At 35.9% G+C, this 22,922-nt stretch overlaps 4 protein-coding genes across 4 annotated transcripts in view; 3 read left to right on the top strand and 1 right to left on the bottom strand.

The window, feature by feature from the left end:
* LOC109821137 (histone H3-like centromeric protein cnp1) overlaps positions 1-2,792 on the bottom strand; it is a 4,318-nt gene extending 1,526 nt beyond the window's left edge. Inside the window, exons 1-4 of the mRNA XM_020387330.1 lie at positions 2,639-2,792; positions 2,487-2,552; positions 2,281-2,405; positions 2,096-2,170 (exon numbers count right to left, since the gene is read on the bottom strand). Of these exons, the coding sequence (XP_020242919.1) occupies positions 2,096-2,170; positions 2,281-2,405; positions 2,487-2,552; positions 2,639-2,717 (345 nt within the window). The 5' untranslated portion in view covers positions 2,718-2,792. The remainder of the gene's footprint in view (positions 1-2,095; positions 2,171-2,280; positions 2,406-2,486; positions 2,553-2,638) is intronic.
* On the top strand, positions 3,336-14,446 carry LOC109822221. Its single transcript, XM_020388388.1, has 6 exons — positions 3,336-3,660; positions 3,758-4,234; positions 10,601-11,818; positions 11,917-12,008; positions 12,788-13,166; positions 14,131-14,446. The coding sequence occupies exons 1-5, from the start codon at positions 3,604-3,606 to the stop codon at positions 13,128-13,130; spliced, it is 2,187 nt and encodes a 728-aa protein (XP_020243977.1). The 5' UTR covers positions 3,336-3,603; the 3' UTR covers positions 13,131-13,166; positions 14,131-14,446.
* On the top strand, positions 15,387-16,424 carry LOC109821839 (BOI-related E3 ubiquitin-protein ligase 1-like). Its single transcript, XM_020387993.1, has 3 exons — positions 15,387-15,409; positions 15,515-15,600; positions 15,751-16,424. Exons 1-3 carry the CDS (start codon positions 15,387-15,389, stop codon positions 16,257-16,259), a joined length of 618 nt encoding a protein of 205 aa, XP_020243582.1. The 3' UTR covers positions 16,260-16,424.
* On the top strand, positions 18,017-22,807 carry LOC109822224 (asparagine--tRNA ligase, cytoplasmic 1-like). Its single transcript, XM_020388390.1, is given in 7 exon segments — positions 18,017-18,232; positions 18,234-18,569; positions 20,231-20,821; positions 21,055-21,305; positions 21,382-21,511; positions 21,691-21,749; positions 22,326-22,807. Coding segments are annotated over 7 exon segments (1,647 nt in total). The 5' UTR covers positions 18,017-18,136; the 3' UTR covers positions 22,510-22,807.

Below are 22,922 nucleotides of genomic sequence, written 5' to 3'. Positions count from 1 at the left end.
AAACACCCTAAAAAAACCAAATTACCTGGTTTAATTAATGCCGAAGTGATTTGTTCACAATAGACAAATGTGGCACACCCTAAGCATCTGTACTGATTATTTTAACAGTTCTCTTTTTAGAGAGAAACTTTTTTTTTAATTGTGCCTTTGGCGCACACGAGAATCGAACTCACGCCCCCCACGAGGGAGCGACACAGCTTTGCCATGTGACCTACTGGGCCGCCCTTACTCCTTAGACATAAACTTCTTTAATTTGTACATGAATCATTTCAAAGAATTCTACAATTTAAATTACTTTCCTACTTGTTATATGCACCACCTGTAATGTACAATATGGGGGGAAAAAAGAAAAATATGTCAAACAAAACCACGATCCAAGCAATTATCTTCTATTATTTGTAAGCATTTTCAAACTGTGCATCTAATATCAGTTAGGGACTTGTAGACTTGTAGTCATGCAAAATCACATAATTTATTATGAATGACATCGCCAAAATTGTACTGACCTGATATAGTGATACTATCACTTTAGACAGAAGAAACAGAATAGCAGGAAGTCACTCAACAGAATAGCAGGAAGTCACCCAACTCACAAAATTGAATTTCACAATATCTCGAAATTCTAATCGAGTGAAGCAAAATGCAAAAGGATAATAATTCACAGAATTTCTGACTCATACAACTACAGCTTCCTGAAGAAGAAAAATGAATCCTAGATCATCATAGAACATGTTTTTCACAATTATTAGACAGGATGCATTTTGTTGCATGTGTACTATAAAAAAAATTCATGTTACATGTTAATAGTAGGAATTTCAGCAAACTTTGAAATAATGCAAATTGTGGCATCCATGGTGAAAGCTCCAAATACAGACAAGTCAACTTAAAAAGAGAGATGCCCCAGTAAAACCGAGTTCTTCAAGGAAGCCTAACAATATCAATTTTTTCATAAACACTCTAAAGCTTTAAAAAAAAAGCGGCAAATCCATTAATTGAGGTCCTGAATCACAACCAGAAGGCAGCAAATGAAGCCAGATTCTTTATTACTTTCTAAAGAAGGCTCGGTTAGTTTCATAAGTGAAGGCAAAAACTGCAACCCGTTGCGTTGGCCATATAAGTGCTGCTTTCTTGTTGACTAACAGGACTCCACCTAACGTCAACTACTCAGGTCATTAAGCTTGCTTCTCAATAATATTTAGAGGATGTTTCTGCTGTCAATAATCAGTTATGCAACCAATTGTAACAATAAGCTCTCTTCTCTACACTCATCTTTCAGAATAGTGTACTAAAGCTCAAGCAAGTAGGCATTTCTATGTAACTTGACCTATGGTCGCCTATATAAACTGGAAGATTGTCGTTGTTTGATCCTGGTCACAGATTAGTTCAGATATCTAGACCTACATCATAACCTTAGAAACTTATAGATATCCATAGCCCTAAGTTCATTTCATTTTTCTTAAGTTAGTACTATATGTGAAATGTAAAGTTTAAGATAATATAGTAATAATAGATATATGGTAGTTCATTCAGAATTTCTAACATTCATTATACCCATATATAACCCTATTATAGAGATGATAAGTCATGCTTTCCATCCATAAATGGCAAGTTTGGTTAGCCAGTTATATAGCTTGGTTTATACCACTAACAAAATAGGCCTAGTCTGCTTACATTAGAATGGTCAGTCAAGTTCTTTAGTTAGTCCAAAAATGCAGCCAATTGCTAGAGCACATCGTGTGCTACTTTGCTATTGACTGACAAGATCAACTCATGCCAAACAAATTTAAGGAAGAAAACTTCAATTATCAATAATCAACTATTCAGAAATCATAATGTAAATATCATAGCTTCTTCTCTGTTTTCATCCTTGACACATGAACTTATATTTACCGGGGCAAAGACAACAAGAGGTAGACCTAAAAGAACCTGATTGGAAGCAGTTCAGAAGTATATGATAAAATTTAACTTAACAGAGGAAATGACTTATAATATAACCAAACAGAAGATTATGATTCATATACTAACTACTTATAGCAACAATACGACACCAAACCTTGAACTAGCAAGTACAAGGACATATTCAAGTCACGGGTACCTCTTGAATGGCCACTAAAGCCTCGGCAGTCCACCGATTAACTGTCGAAGAGGCAAACGCCGTCTCCTCTCTCACCTATCATCACCAACAAACCAACCATCACAACCCCCGTAAGAAAATTACGCATTTACCTACAACATCACGACACTCACATAAACATCTAAACATAATAGTGAACAACATACTAGTCTGATGAAGGGGGCGGACGGTATGAGCAAATCCACAGACTTCTGCAACTTCCGAATCTCTCGAAGCGCCACCGTCCCCGGCCTGTACCTAAACTTCCTCTTCTCTCCAGCCCTCGGTCCTCCTGCATTAACAAAAAAAACCACATAAATGGGCCAATTCGAAAACAATAATAATAAATAGGGGGGATTTATAAAAATCAGACCTTTAGACCTAGGAGCTGGTCTCGATTTCGCCGAGCGAGGATTCGACGCTGCGGTGTTCAGCTGAGCTGTTGGAGGTGTTAGAGAGAGAAATTAGGGTTTTGTGAGTTAGAGAGAGAGGGGGGGGGATGGGAGGAAGAGAGAGAGAGCGCACCGGTTGTGGGAACTGCATCAGCGCCGTCTAAATCGAGGCGTCTCTTGGATGGCTGAACTTTCTGCTTAACCCTCGCCATTGCTGAGTGAGCTCAAAGCTCGATCGAGAGAGAGAGACTCTCTCTTTTCTTTTTCCCTCTAATTTTTTTGAGGGTTTGGAGTTTGGAGGGATTTTGGGCTTTTCGGGGTGTTTTTTCATATACGCCCTCTCAATCCTAGATAATTTTACCAATGCCCTCAAACATGGAGTTTTGACGGCATGTTTCGTTGTCTTCCAAGTTTTGATGGATATTGTGTAGGGTTGGGATTCAGGATTAGGACTAGAATTAGAATTGTGAATAAAAGTTATAGTAAAATTTTATTATATATTAAGTTTATCACTATGATTATAATAATGATCAAATCCTAACTAAAACATTTTTCTTAATCTTATAAAACTATAGCTTCGAATTAGTAAAAAAACACGTCATTAAAATTTTATGATTATAAGTGCATTTACAGTCTAGACACGCAGACGTTGTGATCACACATATAATTACACCATAATTTAGAGTGTGGGATGCTATTAATGCATTGTGATTATGTATCATAAATTCTAATTAATACTTAAATTTATCCTTAATCTTTATGAATTTATTTAAAAAATCCACATGTTAGACGCGGAGGTCGAAACAAAAATGGTGAGAAGCTGGTGGGAAAACTAAAACATTTCCCATTTGAAATAAATTTCCCTTTTTCCCCCCGAAAAAGAGCGGTAGCTTCTTCGCCTCCTCATTTTCTACTCCAAATTCGTCGCTTTTTAATCCAATTTCCCAATTTTATCCGCTCTCTGGATTATCAGACGGCCAGAATTCACCGTCGCTGGCTTTCGAATTGCAAAAGAGATTGATTCTAGCTTTCTAGGGTTTCTTCTTGTCTACAGTTCCCGTTTCAATTAGGGCTTTTCCGAGCTTGGCATCGAAGATTATGGGGAGACGGAAGAAGAAGCTGAAACTGGGAGATTCTGCTTTCTCCAATGTCAAGGTAATTTCTTATTTCTTCAAAATTTGAATTTTTTTTGCCAACTCTTGTTTTATTTTTGGATAGGGTTTTAGTTGGTGATATTCTATGAATCTTTCAGGTCTCGACGGTCCCACCTTTGAAAAATTTGCACGATCTTTTGGTAAAAGTGTCTCCTTTTGAGTTTTTGAACCAAGATGGACATGGAGTTGGGAAACCCATGATTAGTTTTGCTGACATTATTGATCTCTCTAATCTGGTTTTCGAGGAGCTGCACAAACAATCTGAACAATTACTCTCTGGTACGAGCAACATCTCTCGTGTAGCGGCTTTAGATGAAAATGGCCGTTTAACTTCAGATTCGAAATTATCCCAAGATGACTTTCTACTGTTGTTGAGGTGTTCTATGATCCTCATGCGGTTTCTCGAGCTTGACCTCATGCTTGTTCTGGAAAGATGTCGGATTTTGGTTGCGGTTCTTGGGAAGTTATGTCCTATATTTTCACCATTGCAGTTTACTAATGAATCTGCATGTCATGTTGATGCTATAACTCCAGAAGGTGGTATATCGAGTAGTTTCTCTTCTTCTATACTTGAGGTAACTTCGGGAAGTGTAAATTAACTCAATTTTCTACAAGTATAATTTTCTTGAAAAACTTCAAATTGAGGCATAGAAAAGTTAGATCTTCCTTATCCAAGCGCTAACTGGCATGAGCGCTTGAGAAGTATATCAACTAATTTCTCTTCTCCTATACTCACGGTGACTCTGGAGAATTTAACGCCACTCATTCTTCATAACCATGTTTCTGGTGGAAATGTCATGCAAATAGAGGCAAAGAAAAATAGAATCTTTTTGTTCTAAGCAAATGCCATAAATGGGAACTTGTTCTTGTTGGCGTAATTTCTTGGCATAACTAGTGATTTGAATTAGCATATTTATTAGGCAGGTTGCATGTGCATTGAGTTCTGCAAGACTGCTACCTTATTAACGTAATGTTTGTGTGCAAAAGAGTTGTCAGTACATAGTGATTGAGAACATCTCTAGAAGAACAATATAAGCATTGCAATGGGTGAATTTTATATCTTAGAGGGCAACTTGGCGACAACTGGTATAATTAGGAAAGACAATAGTGAGGTAATGAAATTTGATTCTTTCAGTGACTGATAGCAGTATAAAATGGTATGACATGAGATGGTATTGCATAAATGCAACATATGTTAGAAGTACATTCCCTAGCCATGTATTCAATAGGTAAACAACATTCTTTTTGTCCTTTTTATCTGTATGTATATAGTAAAGATCAAATCTAGTGATTTTACATGGCCATTTTGTTAGATATTTTGTTAACAAAAGGCAATTTTGCCTTTATGAATTATAATAAATATTATAATTAAAACATGCAATTAAAATATGTGTAACGGATATATAATTATGGGGAACGTTACAAAATTTATGACGAACGTTACAGAATTAATTACGGGTTTTGTAACGTCTTTTCCAACCCTATATATATATATCCATATGTTGAGCTCAAAATAATAAGGAAAATATACAACAAGTTTCTCTTGTTTTTCTTCTCTCCCCTACATATTATTTTCATCTACATTTTAGTTTTATTTTATGGGCAACTTCCTTCATCTGAGCTGAAGCTTTGTACTCTCGCCCGAGTGTAGAGGTCGGCCGTTTCCGGGGGTTTTTACCGCTAGAGGAGAGGGAACCATCTGCGCCAGGGCGATAGGCGGGTTCTCAATCTTCTAGGACAGTGAATACACGACTGCTCCCGTTCAGGCCAGTTTTAATTGTTTAATTTTTCGGATTTATCTGCATGCTATAATCTTAATTATTTGATAAATTTCCAACAATCTAGAAGATTGGGAAGTTTATAGCTTTGATTTAAATCTGAAATTATTTTAAAGTTACTGTTCATTCGAGATGGTTATTGTTCATCCGAATTAAAAAAAACAGAAAGAAAATTGCTTATCTATTAATTAACTTTTTGTTAAAAAAAAAATTTGTTACTGTTTAAAAAAAAAATAAAAAAAAACAAGAGGAATTTTATAGTTGTTGTTAACACAAAGAAAATGTAATTGCTTTAATTATATATTTGTTTATCTATTAGTATTATTGATTTGATGTTATAAAATTTGAAAAAAAAATTGTAACTGTTACTGTTCATTCCAAAAATAAAGATTGTACTGTTCATTAAAAAACAGTTTTTAATTTTATTTAAAAAACCATTACTGTTCATTTAAAACAATTTTTAATGTTTTAAAAAAACTTTACCGTTCATTTATTTTAATGAACGTTACTGTTTATTTTTAAAAAAATGGTGTTACTGTTCATCTTTAAAAAATGATGTTACTGTTCATTCGTTTTAATGAACGTTACTGTTCATTTTTTAAAGGATGTTACTGTTCATTTATTTATTAAAAAAAACGTTATTGTTAATTTAAAAATACAATTACTGTTCTATGAAAATTTGGTTTCTAAAACCTACCATTATTCCCTTGTGCTAGTGAATATGCACGCATTTGAAACATGCTATAAATTTGTTTCTAAAACCTACCATTATTCCCTTGTGCTAGTGAATATGCACGCATTTGAAACATGCTATAAATTTGTAGCAGTGTATATTTTTATTCTTAAAAATTTTATATGCATGGTTTTGACAAGAATTAAAGAGAACAAACTCTGGATGCATAGATGCTTTGAAATATCTGGATTTGTTCATGGTTTAATACTATTATTTCTTTAAGCTATCAATAATATGGTGTATTCTATTAATAATTCCATACTTCAGTGTATTTATGCATCTAATAAGCTTAGTACAGAAGGTGGTAAAAGTGAATGCAAATTTGTTCAGTAACTTAAGTGGCAGTTATCTGCAGCAGATGAGTTTTTACTCTCAAGACATGAAAATCATGAGGTTCGAACATCAATAGGTAAACCCCTCCTTGGCCTTATCCATCATATGTTTGCAGTATAATTGCTAGGCATTTTAAATGATTACAGAAAATAATTTAAAGTTTCTATATACTGTTAAGGAACAAAAACTCATTGAGTGAACCGATTCAAGTTTTCTTGGATTAGTTGGTGTCTAAGGCAAGGTTTAAGGGTTGCGTAACGCGCTCTGCAAGAAACGAGGTACTTAATTAATCTTTGATCAACCTCTATTACTATCCTTACCTGGCTAACTACCCGGGTAAAACTTTAATCTTTTCACTTTAGGAGTTTTTGGAATAAGAGGACCGGAATTATGAGAATAATTCATATGCATTTATTTAATTACGCTTCTTGCATCATATATTGCCTAATGATAAATGATCAATATATGAGCGCTTCATATGTAAAGTTCATCTCTTTTTATTGCATTATGATGGATATTGTTCAAATCTTCAAATGTAAAGTCCATCTCTTTTATTGCATTATGATGGATATTGCAATAAATGTTCATATGTTTTTTGGATAACTTGCATTTGTTACATGATTAATTGCAAGGTTTTATGCAAGAATGCACTTGAAAAATTTAAAGCACGTATGTACAATTATTATTATTATTATTATTATTATTATTTGTATAAGAGGTGGTACAAGAAAATGGCAACATAAATTTGGAAGGTCTCCTTAGTAGACAACCAATTTAAATTTGGAAGGTCTCATTTGTAGGCAACCGATTTAAATTTGGACGGTCTCCTTAGTGTTGATATTTTAGTATTTATGCATCTTTGATTGAGTATATATATATATATATATATATTTATTTTCAGATAATAATTAAGTAGAATATAATATTGCAGTTTATGTTTCTGGCTCTTTCTGTGTCGTGAAGAGTTATTTTCCTCGACTTTGCTCTCTAGATGTCACTGGTAGAAGCTTCACGTTGATGTGATGACCATAGAGTGGTGTCTATTTTGGCATCTCACTCTGGATTTGGTAATTTAATATTTTCCACAAAGATATAATTAAATATTAGCTTTACATCTGTAAAATGTGTACTGGATTTTTGCACTAAGTGCATGTTTGACAAATAGTTAGAGTAGTTAAACAACGTTGAGATGTTTAACCAGTTGTTTGTTTTGGCTTATAATCCGTCAAAAGATAAGCTAGGATATTTTAGCTTATTTTTTGATTGATTATAAGCCATGAGGTTTGACCATGCAATGACAATTATACCCTTTTCTATTTCATAAAAATCCAAGATCTTATTTAATAAATTACCACTAATCCTATGCCCTTTTTGGTTATTTTGAAAAGAGCTATGTATCCACTCATTTGCCAAACACTCTTAATTAAAAATAGATAATAATTGGTGGTGTATACGGTTCGAATATAGCTTTTATATGATACTTATTATATTTGTATCAACTTACCATAACGGAGACAGATATAATATGCTGATACATATATGCCTTGGTAAGGGTTCATATCGATATCCGCTAAAATCAAATACCGATACAAATATACATGTGGATATAAAATTGGATATAAAACAGATATGAGAAATTAGATAATATTAAAAAAAAGTTTATATGGTACAAGAGAGTTCATTAAATGTTCATTACATTTGAAAAACTAAGACTAGATATCTTGATCATCAAGATTAACCACAATTTCATTAAGGAAAAAAATTGTTGCAACATTTTGACCAGTATATTTGAATATTTTGGATATGAATCCGGGTATTTTACTATATAACCTGTTAGATATTTTGTTAACAAAAGGCAATTTTGCCTTCATGAATTATAATAAATATTGTAATTAAAACATGCAATTAAAATATGTGTAACGGATATATAATTATGGGGAACGTTACAAAATTTATGACGAACGTTACAGAATTAATTACGGGTTTTGTAACGTCTTTTCCAACCCTATTTATATATCCATATGTTGAGCTAAAAATGATAAGGAAAATATACAACAAGTTTCTCTTGTTTTTTCTCTCCCCTACATATTATTTTCATCTACATTTTAGTTTTATTTTATGGGCAACTTCCTTCATCTGAGCTGAAGCTCTGTACTCTCGCCCGAGTGTAGAGGCCGGCCGTTTCCGGGGTTTTTTACCGCTAGGGGGGAGGGAACCATCTGCGCCAGGGCGATAGGCGGGTTCTCAATCTTCTAGGGCAGTGAATACACGACTGCTCCCGTTCAGGCCTGAATTTCATACCAATTGTTTATTTTAATTTCGGATTTACTTCATGCTATAATTTTTAATTATTTGATAAATTCCCAACAATCTAGAAGATTGATAAGATAGTTATTAAGAAGTAGTCCGAAATTACTGTTCATCAAAAAATTCTATATTGCTGTTCATAAAACTGCTAATTACTTTAATTATTTGTTGCTTATTTAATTATTTATTCTATGTTGAATTTTCTTGCATGAGTTATACCTTTCTGTGGTGAAAGAATTCATTTGATGATATCTTTGAGCTTATTTCCTGCTTTAAGTTTTGTATTCTGATTTTGAATTTCAAAAAAAAAAAATGTTACTGTTCACCGAGAAAAATATTTCTTTACTGTTCATCACATTTTTTTTTGTTCTGTTAATTTAATTAAATGTTGTAATTAATTGCTTTAATTTCTGTCAATTTTTAATTGTTTAATTTTTCGGATTTATCTGCATGCTATAATCTTAATTATTTGATAAATTTCCAACACATTTGCTAGTGTTGCATGGGTGATTGAGTGTGGGATATAAAAAAAATAAGAAATAAATGATAGTCATCCTTGTTGTTAGATTGCTGAAGAGGGACCTTTTTTTGAGATAAAAAGACAGATTATATTAGGGGCAGTTGCCGCAGTTCAAGATGTCCGTGTGATAAAACGCTCAAACCATGTTACAACGGAATGACCTAGCAAAGGGGCTAAACTAAATACTAAATGAAGCACTCAATTTGAATGAAACAATTCTGCCTATATTAAACTAACAGAACTTCCAATGGTTGTTGCAGTTTACACAAGTCACAAAAGTTGTCATCGGTTCATCAGCTGACCGAGTCTGCAACTGATTATAAGTGCATTTTCTCTGCCCACATCTACCACACTTGAACTGATCTGTAGTAACCTTAGGAGCTTGTCCTCTCTCACATTCAAATAATGCCTCCTCTTTAATCTGTTTATTTGCAAGTTTCCTCTCATCACTTGCCTGCCCAAGGAGAACCCTTCTTCTAAAATCAGGGTTCTTGCTGTCCTTTAGATTGAACACTAGTGATCTATACTTCATCTTGTGAGACCCATTTGAAGAACCGAATTTTTCATGCATAGCAGATTCCACAGTTACTGTTACATTAAATGGGTTACAAGCATCCACTTCATCCAAGATGTTCTTCACTTCATCCCTCTTGCTCTCGCTGGTTTCCTTATAAACTCTAGAAAAGGCCTCAGCGGGAATTTCACGAAGTTTATCTCTCAGTGCGTAGTTGCATTTGAAGAGGGACCATTGTTATAGCTTACAATTTTCCATTGTGCTGAGTACAGTACTTTAGGAAACACCTTTTTTCTAAACTTTTTCTTCTATCTAGATTATAGTTGCACGCCACTAATCAATAGAGTGCAAGGTCAGAAGCAGTTGAACCCAATCACTTATACCACTAATAATAGGACGAGGGTTATCCTTTCAGGGGTAATGACTACCTCAATCTTCTTCATGAACATTGTTAAAATAGGATGGGACACACCATTAACAGTACCATATTCTGCCAAACTTCATCAGTTATTCCTTAGATATCTTTACTTATCAAGACCTGGTTATCGGCACCTAACCTCTCCTATGAGAGATCTACTGAGGTCTTATTTTCATTTCATTAAAAACCTGTTATAGTTATTGGACAAATATGAAACAAGAGGTTCTGGTCAATTCTATATTTAATGATCTGTGTATGTTCTATACAAGTATCTCCACCATTAACTTGCATATATGTGTATTTCAGATTCCATGACACCTTGTCCATTTTTCTTTCAGGTATTTTTGGATGAGCTTTTGATGCATGATGAATTGTTAAAACATTTCATCATGACAACTTGTGCTTCTGCTACAGCAAAGAAGTTGTTTCTTTCTCACTGCTATGGTGATATTCAGGCCATTATGGAGCTAGTTTCAAGTCATTTTCTTCTGTCAGTTCAAAGTGAATCGACCTTTGATAGTTTCATTATGTCTCTATCTTGGTCTTATGATGTAGATAATCATGTTCCTATAATAGGGTTAGCTTCTGTCTTAGTGTTAATGGGTTACCCAGTCATTTCTTCTGCACCTGTTTTGCTCCAAGCACATCTTATTCTTTTGGCTTCTAGATGCATAGGCATTCATGTTCCTGCAGATACGAAGAATTTGGATACGCTAGATATGAATCTTTACATCTTGGCATTTGAACTATCTATCAAGCTATATTTGGGTTTTATGCCCTTTCCAAATTTCTTTGATAATACAAGAGATGAGAGCGAATCAAGTGTTTATATCAAGGGGCAATTATTCTGTTCTTTTATCCAACCATCGACAAACAGTAAACTCAAGCAGCAGATTGACATGTTCATTGATTTCTGGAACCTGCCTTTACACCAACTGTACTCTGAAAGTAAAGTAGACATGTTAAGCAAAGCTATTTCTTATATTAAAGGAAATCAAGATTTCATTGACGAAATGTTCAGGGATGAGGCCTGTACAATTCTAACTTGCGTAGTTGAAAGTATACTTCCGGGAGAAAGTGAATGGTCACATGAAGGTGGGGAGATGATTCAGCAAGAGATATGTTATATTGCTGCAGCATTAAAGTTAATGAGTTCATCAGCTTTGCAGATTGTATGGTTTTTGAAGCAAAATGGATACGCTGGTGCCATGGACAACACTTCAAAAGAAAATTTACACTGCAAGGAATATGATTTTATATCCAGGATTATTAGATGTTTTGGAAACTGTGGAGTGGACCCCCATATTGAGAAGATTTTATCTTTTCTAGTGGAAATCACTACTGGAGCGGGTAAAGAGAGCATGAAGATGTTTTTACATCTTGCAAGCTTATTATCATATAGTTTCAGTAAAAAGATTGATTTTTTGTGGAAGGGCTGCATTTTTATGTTGATTCCATTGATGAATCTTATAATTTTGGAAGAGGGGAATTTAGATGCATTTCGGCCATTGATATGCAATAAAAAAGGCCCGACATCTCAGGCAGAAATCTTAAAGGTACTACATTACTTTATAGGATTGCGTTGTGATCTTACATTGACTTCAGTTTTTCCCTTTTATGTCTTCATATTAACTAAAGAGTGCACTTTATACAGGATTCAAGTCATAAATCGTCAAGTATAGCTATTGCTTCGAAGCTAAAAAAAGTAAGGGATCAGATCAAACACTTGCGGCATGAGAACAATAGGTACATCCTGCATCTCTTTATTAAATTATTTATATACTCATGCTTTTTTTATTAGCTTCCCTTGGCAACCTTTACTTCAAACAGCAGCTTTTGATACCTTGAGTATGTGTCTATTTTGAATTTTGTTTTAGTTTATATAGTAAACATCAATAATTATTTTCTTACAGTAGTCACCCATATACTTTGTTCTTATAGAATTTAAATTGTTCACCTACAAGATCTGCAACCTGAAGTTCTTCTTCAATGTTCTTTCCTCACTCTAGTAAACTTATATGACCATAGGTGTTGATTGTATTTTGCTTTGTTCCTACCTGCAAAGCATCCTATTGGTGTGGTTATTATATGTAAGTCTGTGTTTGCGTTGTCCGTGATGACTTACAGATGTGTGACATATGACCATATACTCAAAAGATCTAATATACAATTCCATGCTATTGTGGTATAGGAATTCCTTATGCAGCTGGAAATGTGCATGTTATTAGTGAATACTGTGGTATTATATTATTACTTGTAGCCGTAGGATATCTTAGAGAACCAGTTTCTGAGGGAAGCCAACAAGAACTCACAGCATGACAGTGTTTAGGAAAACAAACCAGCATCTGGGGCTTAAAATATCTGACAGGCTGGCTGAAACCAACACATTTTGGTTTGGGAATTCAGAAAGCCATATGTAACTAGATCAACAAATTATTCTTGACATATATAGCCATTTAATGTGCAATTTTTTGTTATCTTTCATTCACCCTTTACTAATCGTCTTGAGTGAAAATCTGTTGCAGGTTAGGCAGTGGGGAGATCACCGAGATGGCAGACCCAATGTACGAGTCAAATGCATCAAAGGAGCTGAAAACTGATGGTGTGCAGAAGCATGCTACGTTAAATGATGAAGCCAATACCTGCACTGGGGAGATCTTCCTTGAGTGTTTAACGCCCTATCATAAGAACAATTCTAACGTTGAAGATTTGGTCGATTTCATCGAGTGCAAAAATGGAAAGGATTACTCAAGTTGGTTGGAAAACCGAGCAAGATTCAGAAAATGGAAATATAAAAGGGTATCATCCATAAAACATCAGGATAAGAGAAACAAGCGAGTAGGATTCATGTCTTGCAGGAGGATTTAGATACAATGCAGGCACCACAGCTCTCAGCTTATTCAGGCAAGTCTCGTCTGTTACTTGATATCAGCTAGTATTTTGGTATTTGAGTTAGTATTTGTTAATTGAGTTAGTATTTTGATTTATTTAAGTTTGTTTTATCTTTACTGGAGTTGCCAGTTCTTTCCCATACTGATAAAAGGAAATATATACTATCATAGCTGTGAAACAATTAAATCAGCACTTCCTTGTTAAATTGTAGTTATTCCTTGACTTCGCCCGCACAAAACCTTATTCTTAATAACTCCCGCTGATGTTTGTAGATTAATGATTGACTGTTTATCGTTTACTTGTTTGATTTGATGACCTAGCAGATCACCATATTCCTCAAACTGAGAAAAGTGATTTGGTTGTTGAGCCCTCTCTCCCCTCAAATGACTCATATTTCTCACCCAAAATCGTAGCAATCTTCCAACCTTTGGCCTTATCAATCTCAAATGGATCTTCAATTCATATGTAGTATGTGATATATTGAGTGATTTATCTGATTGTGTTTGTGATTATCTCTCAACCTTCCTACCTCAGTGGCATTTTGTGCTGGTTTCTGGTGCTAGCTGTATGACATACTGATTGTAGTTTTTTTTATTTAAAGGGAATTTTCTTAAGTTGTTATACGATCTACATCCATGAGGGTCACCTGTGAGATCTTTTCAGAGATAGACCATAGGTTGTGACGTAAAGAGCCTCTTTATGTATATGATTAAGAAAAAGACCTTGTGCATGTCCTTAGGGAGGTGAATATCTTACAATATCTTTGTGAACTTCACCGGATACCGTCAACTCTTGAAGATTTGATCACAAGAGGTTTACGCATATGTTTTGAGGTGGATGAATATTATATGTGCATTTTTTTCCTCATTAATTAATGGAAAGTATAAAAGCACAATATTATTAAATGAATCATGTCATTAATGTCCTTCATGACTTCTCTTTCTAATCTGTATACTCTTATCCATCCTGATTATAGGTAAAGGGGTAATGTAACCTGTGATGAGCTGACATAAAGAATGAGATGAGTAAAAACATCGAGGAAACCAGAGACGACGAAGTTTATAGTTACAAATCAATGGGAAGCTAGGAGTTACAATGTAATTTGTACCTGGTAAATTGTTTGAAGAAAAGGCTCAGGGGAGAAAAGTCAGAAACTTGTTTGTACATAAACATGACGTTTGTGTGTATTGTATGTACAATTGGATTGATTATGTATGATGTATGTATCTCTCAATACTTCGCGTCTCGGTGTAATGAAATTTTAAAGGTTGTGGAAAAGTTCATTTGATATACTTGTAATTTATTCCTCTTATTACAATTTTGAGTCAACATGATTTATCAGTGTTCTTTTAGGTACCGTTTGGCAAAGGGTTAAGTGTGAGGGGTTAAGAAGACTTAATCCCTTCTTAACCTGCCAAACACAACAAATCTATATAAAGGTTAAAGGGAGTTAACCCTCCATAATTTGCCAAACATAAAAAATATAGAAGAGTTAAGTTAACCCCTCTAGATGGGTTAAAATGAGTTAACCCCTCAAAATGAGGGGTTTACTAATACTCCAACCCCTCTAGATGGGTTAAAATGAGTTAACCCCTCAAAATGAGGGGTTTACTAATACTCCTATTTAGATAGAATAAGAGTTAACCCTTCTAATTATAAAGAAAATAGTCAAAATCATTATTATTCCCAAACACTAAAACTGATCATAAGGGCTAAAATAAAACTTATTTAACGGGTTAATAATTTAGTCCTTCGGATTATCATATTGGCTAAGTACATTAATCATTCTCTTTAACCCCTTTTCATTAACCCTTTGCCAAACGGGGTCAGTGTTTTTTTCATGTTTCTCTAGTTAGTAGTCAACAACTTGGTCGCTATGGAGATTCGGTTTTGATTACATTTTACCGAATGTAAAGTTGTAAATAGAAGATTCAGTATCAAGTCAATACGGTATTCATTTTCCCGCCAAATAAAACAAATACATGTACATATTTACATATTAAAATTTTTTTAAAAAAAATAAAGAGAACACCATCAACTAAGAAAACAGTTAGGTATGCACCCTTTTGGTTCTTGTAACCAACTAGCCCGCCCTTTCTCAAAAGCCACAACCGTTGATCTCAATCCCAACTCTCTGTTCCCTATAAAAAAAAACAGTGCTCAATGGTTAACTTCCCACAAATTACCCCCTCTCCTCTCTCTATCTCTCTCTCCTGGTTGTTAATTTGTTCAATGGCTGTTAATTCTCAAAATGGGTAAGCACCCATCTTAAACTTTCAACTTTCAATTTAATTATTATTATTATTCTTACCATTCGTTCTTACTAAAAAAATTTAACCAAACTCATTGATTTCATGCAGAAACAACCAGGAGATTATTTACAACATGGAGCCCAATCCTCATCAGCCATCACCACTTGCTTTACTCCCCAATCTCTCCAGTGAAGGTACTCTACAAACTAACAACTTTTTTTTTAAAGATTTATTGAAAGAAAAAGAACTATTTCTACAACGCGACGAATGATCAAGCCACAATTCCATGTAAACGCGAGGGCTTTTCCCTTCCTGCTGATATCTTTAGTTTTCTTGGACTGCAGAGAGAAGTTCGACGCACTTGACCTTGGCCAAAGTCCAACATGCTCTTCGCCAACAGCAAGCGCAAAATAAATTCATGGACTTCATGAGAACACAAGCCAAGGCCCTTGAAATCTCCGCCCAGAACCAACTGAACAAGTTCTTCGCTCGAAAGAACGCCCAAGTCAAGCAACTCAAGAGCACGATCAAACAGTTGAGGGCTGAAATCTCCCTGCTGACTTCCAAGACAAAAGAGCAGGATAAGACCGTCGAGAACCTGAAAGCGAGGCTCAGAGACATGACCGTGGAGGGGGGCGGGGACTCTGAGGATGGGGAGTCGATGCTGTCGTTGATGTGTGATGCGAGGCTGAAGGGCATTTGTAGGGAGTGCGAGTACAGGAGGGCGGCGGTGGTGATCTTGCCGTGCAAGCATTTGTGTCTGTGTGAGGAGTGCAATGAGGAGGTTGCTCCGGTGCCGTGTCATATTTGCAGGTGCATTAGGTCTGGGTCTGTCACGGTTTATCTGTCCTGAGTTCAAATGTGTGTCGAAGTTCTTTGTTGTTAGGTGTTGGTTGAGTTTTAATTTTGGTGTTTGTTTTTTTTTTTTTTTTTTGAAAGATTGTTGTTGAAGAATGTTGTAATAAAGAGGAAGAGGGGATTATTTTTTCAATGTTATGCAAATTTCTATTGTAATCAAAGTTTCATGCAATTTGACTCTATGAGCTTGTTCCACATTTTTTTTTCCTTTTTATGAAAGTGGAAAAATGTATCCTCTGCATTTTATTATTTTATTTATTATTATTATATATTATTATTATTTTGCATGAAATGTTGAAATGTGAAAACTACAGGTAAATGTGTTATTATTATTTTATTCTACTATTTAAATACACTTTTGAAGCCTTTCATCTAAACGGCCTAATAGAACACTTTCCGAAACTAAGGTCCCTCCAATCAAGAGTAGAAGGATAGAAATTTGGAGAATTAATTTGAAAAAGCGTATAAGAATAGAGGGAACTTGATCAGAATGGGACTAATATCAAAATAAAAAAATGTTTATCGCCATCACTTTCTTCTAAGGCCAAAGTAGAGGCTATTTTTGCTAATTCTGAGCGGGAAAAAAAAGTTTGTTTCTCCATAAAAGATATTTTCGCTGCTTCATAAAATGATGATGTGAGATCTATGTGACATTGTACTTCTTAAAAAAATTTCTCTCAAGACTTGAAAATACGTCAGGATTAAATACGCACCAAATTAGGAATAAAATTAGTTTTTATATTACTTGGATATTTGTTACCCCCTATTCTATCATATTTTTCCAATTAATCGCCGAAAAAGTTTCTAAATTTTGTAAAAAGAACATTCATTTTCCACCATCTCTTCCTTCCTCCTTCTCCTTCCTCCTTTCCACCATCTCTTCCATTCTCTTCTCCTCCGAACCCTAACTTTTCTTCCTCTCTCCTGCTCCTTCTCTGTCCTTCCTCATGCTTATTCTTAACTTCTCCTTTCCACTATCTCCTTCATTTTCTTTTCCTCCCAATCCTCAGCCTCCCCTCCTCCTCCTCCTCCTCCTCCTCATCCTTTGTCAATCCCAACATAAAATATTCTACTTGAAGCATTAGGAGGGAGTGAAGGAGTGCAGAGAAAGGAGGATAAAGGAGGACAAAGAAGAGAGAGAAGTGAAAAAAGTTAAGAATATATGGATTAGGAGAAAGAGGGAAAAAAGAAAGGAGTACGGACAATATGAAAAAGGAGGGAGAAAGAGAGTGGGATGAAGGAGAGGTTAAGGGTCGGGATGAGAAACGAATGGAGGAGATGGTGGAAAGGAGGTGAGAGGAGGTGGTGGGGGTGGAAGGGGACGGGGAAGAGAGAGAAGTTTTCTTCACATATTTTTAATTTGAGGAGATAAATTCGAAAATACAATTAGGGGGGTCTATATGTAAAAATTACTTAATTTTGAACTTAAAAATTATCTCCTGCACCGGAAATGTCTATTTATCATCGTATTTATTACTTTTTAGGTTAAACTATCGCCGGCGTAACTTTATAAGCTAAACCGGTAAAAGTGTGTTACTTATTAGACTAATCTGGTATTTTAGCCGTTTGAATAGATTTCCTTGAAAGTTTGATTGGGCTTGGCCCAACGGCCCCAACCCAACTGCCATCCTTAGCATAATCCCACTTAATACAAATTCCAAAGCATGAGCGACAGCAGACCGCACCAAGGGTCGCCACCCTGTGAATACCTATCCTGCTCCGCAGGAACAACAGCACAGCGCACCCCCCACCTAGATTTCGGACTCCAATCCTTTCCACCAGCGAAACCCTAGCCAAAATCTCGCCGACGCCAGCACCCTCCCCCTCCCCAAATCCCCCCAAAAAAGGCCCCTAACCCCCAAAACCTAACCGATGGGCTCCATCGTCGATCCAGTCCTCGATCCCTCCCTCAACCGCACCTTCATCCGCACCATCCTCTCCTCCGCCGACGGCCTCATCGGCCAAAAGCATCACCGTCGGCGGCTGGTCCAAGACCGGCCGCGAGCAGGGCAAGGGATCCTTCGCTTTCCTCGAACTCAACGACGGGTCTTGCCTCTCGAACCTTCAGGTCATCGTCGATTCGAGCGTCGCTGAGCTCTCGAAGCTGACGCCGACGGGGACCTGCGTGCTCGTCGAGGGAGAGATGAAGAAGCCGCCGGAGGGGACGAAGCAGAACGTGGAGATGAGGGTCGAGAGGGTGATCGAGGTGGGGCCCACTGATCCCGGGAAGTACCCGCTGCCGAAGACGAGGCTCACGCTGGAGTTCCTTCGGGATTTCGTGCACCTTCGTGCCCGAACGAACACGGTATAGAGAAATTTCATTGCTTTTTAGTATGTATCTGCTGGCTGACAATTGATATGAATATAGTTAAAATAACGAATCTTCATCGTCTATATCTGGTAAAGTTGAACGCTAAACATATAGATCAAGTTTGGGTTAAATATCTGGATCACCAAAACTTGTTTCAGACCCGGTAGCGTAGGGGTCAAAACAGTTGAAATCGTCCGTTCGGTACATGTAATTAGATAATCGGATATGGATCTGGCAATATTATTTATATCTGTATTCAAATGAGTTATGGTATCCGTATCCTACATGCCGTAGAGCTTGATATATCCTAAGAAAGGAAAGTGGTTATGTTTGCTATTCATTAGCATTAGGACGAGGAAGCTTATGTAGAAATTTGATATCGGCCCGCCCATTTGGTAAGTGAACTACGTAAAGTCCAGTAATCTCCAGACTTAAAAGAATATTACTATTTAATCGTCTAGGTGAATATATTAGTAATAGATGCTTGATTATTATAGTTATTTAGGTGCTATTATAATATGTTGATCTTATTGCTTTTCGAAGTAAAGCCAATATTGTTATGTCGCTACTAATATGCCTAATCGTAATATAAACAATTCTCAGCCAGCCAGACACCGACCTGGTGAATGGCTACTGCGAATGTAGTTTTCGTTATGCAATACCGGCATATTTCATTATACGCTAACCTCTTTACTAAACAAATCTCGGCAGGATAAATTATAGATCATACAGATAGTTAAAGACTTTACCACGTTATCCTGGGTCTTACATAGTTCTACTGTATGCAAAGTATAGCACATTTGCTTTTAATTGAATCTCCTAAGAAGGAACTGAGTTTACTTTCTTCAGTATCAGACATATTTTATGTGCATCATTTTGTATTATTTCCCACGGAAATTGAAGTGGAACCTATTAAACTTGTATGTTTTAGGCTTTCAGCTGATGTTTTTTTTTTGTCTCGTAAGGAATTTGTTAAACAGGGAGTTATGATTGCAATGAAATTTGAAAATAAAACGAAAATATGTCTGATAGGTTATCCGTGATGTTAGATTCATGTGAATACTAACTGCATGTTAAGGTATAGATTCTTTTGTTTAGATAGTTTGCTTTCTATCCAGTTTTTTTAATAACTTTTACCCTTATTGAGGAATTATAGTTTTGTGTCATGTAATCTGCTTTAGATGTTTCAAGTGGCATAAGCTGATTTATGTCTGATAGGGAGGGAGGAACCATTAATGGTCAGTGTGTTACGTTATTTAGTTCTTATAAAAGACGGTGATTGATTCCTTTTTTCTTTTAAATTCCATTTCTGTTGCTCATCTGTAAAATGTGTGATTCACAGTATGCTCATTGCTGCTATCTAGAATTTAGTAAACCCATGCCCTAAGAATATTGATGCTACGTAGCCTTTAACGCTGTTGTTATTATTAAATTAGTTTGTGAGTTTTATCAGTTTTGGAGATATAACATCGTGAGATGTATAAGAGACATGGGCTGAGAATCTGATCTTTTAATTAGACAGGTGTCAGTGGCCACAATATTTATGAGATTTCTGTTCTATTATATTCTGTTCACATTGGAGTATTGTACTATCTGGTGCTGCTTTATGTCTGCCTGTGAGATTGCTTATAAGATAATGTGTCTTTTATTTCCAGATATCTGCAGTTGCACGTATTAGAGACGAGCTAGCCTATGGAACCCATACGTTTTTCAGAGAAAATGGATTTAGATATGTTCATACTCCAATAGTCACCACTAGTGATTGTGAAGGCGCCGGCGAGATGTTCCAGGTGACTACACTTTTTAGCGATGCAGACAAATTGGAGATAGAGTTACAGAAAAATCCTCCACCTTCAGAATCTGACGTCGAAGCTGCTAAAAAGGCTGTCGAGGAGAAAGGAAACACAGTTAAAGATCTAAAGTCATCAAAAGCAAGCAAGGCAGAAATTATGGCTTCTGTTGCTGAGCTTACAAAGGCCAAGGAAACCTTATCAAAGCTGGAAGAGAGATTCAATTTGAAGGGTGGAATCCCTCAGAAGGATGGGAAGACTGATTTCTCTCAGGATTTCTTTGGGCGTCAAGCTTTTCTCACTGTATCTGGTCAACTTCAGGTTGAGACCTATGCATGTGCCTTAGGCAATGTCTACACATTTGGGCCTACATTCAGAGCCGAACATTCTCACACATCACGACACTTAGCAGAATTTTGGATGGTAGAGCCTGAGATTGCGTTTGCCAACTTGGAGGTATATCTCACAATTAATCTGAGTTTACAGTTTATCTGTTGAAGATTTCTGCATTAATTGTTAAGAGATTGTAATTGTATTATAATATGGTTGAGCAACAAAACTGAACATTTCCACAAGATAGTGTTCACGGCTTTCACTCCTGAAAACAAAATCTAAAAATTATTTTTTATTCAGACTGTATCAGATAAAATTTGCTGTTTCCAATGTTACTAAAATTTCTTTGAATGCAGGATGATATGAACTATGCAGAGAATTACGTACGCTTTCTCTGTAAGTGGTTACTTGATCATTGTCTTGAAGACATGGAATTCATGGTAAAGAATTTCGATAAAACAGCCATTGACCGTCTAAAGCTTGTCTCCTCAAGTCCATTTGAGCGAATTTCCTATACGAAAGCTGTTGAGCTTCTACAGAAGGTCACAGACAAGAAGTTTGAGAACAATGTTGAGTGGGGCATAGATTTAGCATCTGAGCATGAAAGGTATGTGAACCTCAATCATAGATTTTTTTCCCAATATTTTCCTTGTACAGTCTTGTAATGTTTTGTTCCAATGAAGGTATTTGACTGAGGTGATTTTCAAGAAGCCTGTAATCGTGTACAACTACCCAAAAGGAATAAAAGCATTTTATATGAGGCTCAATGATGATAACAAGACAGTAGCAGCAATGGATGTTCTTGTACCTAAGGTATAATTTAATGACATGTATATCTTTTGACTTGTAGGATCACCCTTGCTCTTTACTGATATACTATGCATTATATGCAAATATCTCCTTGGGAACATTATCTCACGGACCTTAAGTCAGCTATTAGACCTTCCATCATGGAGTTTATCTAATTTCAGTACTATTAACTTTTATGTCAGGTCGGCGAGCTGATTGGAGGCAGCCAGAGAGAGGAGCGGTTAGATGTTCTTGTAGCAAGGTACATAGTCTTTCAGATAAGTTGCATCTCTTCTACATGCATATTGAGGGATTGAGGTGAACCCTATAGGCTGTCTGTATTTGTTGTTTCCCATGACCATCTAACTTTTATCAGCTGAAACTCTTTTTAAGAGGAACCAACTTAAGGACTGCTTAGTGTAGAAACAAAAACATTATGGAATCCCACCTCTCTTATGGTATCACAAGATATTAAAGTATCAGATTGTTTCTGTAAAAACCATTTAAACTTTGTAAAGCAACCCGTGGGGAGAAAGTGGGGAAGCAGACTGGTGTTGTTGACTATCTTACTAGGTGGTCTACTGCTCTCAGCAACTTTCGACTTTGCTCATTTTCCAGATTAATCCATAACTATTTCCAGATTATTGCATTTACATATTCATTCTTTATTTAATTTGTATAATATAATCCGTTGTTGATGGAGTCCAAACTGTCCAATCAAAAAAAATTATACCGTCTCTCCCATATACGATCTAGTATGGCTTTGCATTACTTTGATGCGGTTATCTAGTACAGTCTAATGTTTAAATTCTTTTGCCTCTATATGTTTATTTTGCAGGATAAAAGAAGCAGGGTTGCCTCTTGAGCCATATGAATGGTATCTTGATCTTCGGCGATTTGGAACAGTCAAGCACAGTGGTTTTGGTTTAGGGTTCGAGCGAATGGTTCTGTTTGCTACGGGTCTCGATAACATCAGAGATGTTATTCCTTTCCCCAGATATCCAGGAAGAGCTGATCTCTGAAAGTTGTTGATGACGCCGATTCGATTTCTTCAGCAATGATTTTAGCCCCTGTAATCGTTGAGTCGGGGTGTTAGTTTTGGTAAAGATGCGCCACAAAATTATAGTACCCTCCTCAAGTGTAGACCGAGAGGAAATGCTTATCTATGACTTAATTTTGACAGTGTGCAAAGAATATTACAACTTGTGCTTTATTATGTTTTGTGTTACCAAGTTCTACCATATGTTTTTATTTCTTTTGTGGTTATTTATCATTTAACATCTTGTGCAATATTTGATGGAGATTAAAGGTTTGTTATTTTGAATACGATTATCGATATACCAATGACACCAAACAGTCTACCATCTTTCTTTTAAGGCTTTGTTTGGTAGGGGGGGTTGGAAAGGGGAGAGGAGGTGAAATGAAGTGGGGACGT

Source organism: Asparagus officinalis, chromosome 8 (genome assembly GCF_001876935.1).
Source record: "Asparagus officinalis chromosome 8, Aspof.V1, whole genome shotgun sequence".
Lineage (NCBI taxonomy): Eukaryota > Viridiplantae > Streptophyta > Magnoliopsida > Asparagales > Asparagaceae > Asparagus > Asparagus officinalis.
The sequence above is the reverse complement of the archived record's forward strand: the minus strand, read 5'-3'. Positions and strand labels throughout refer to the sequence as shown.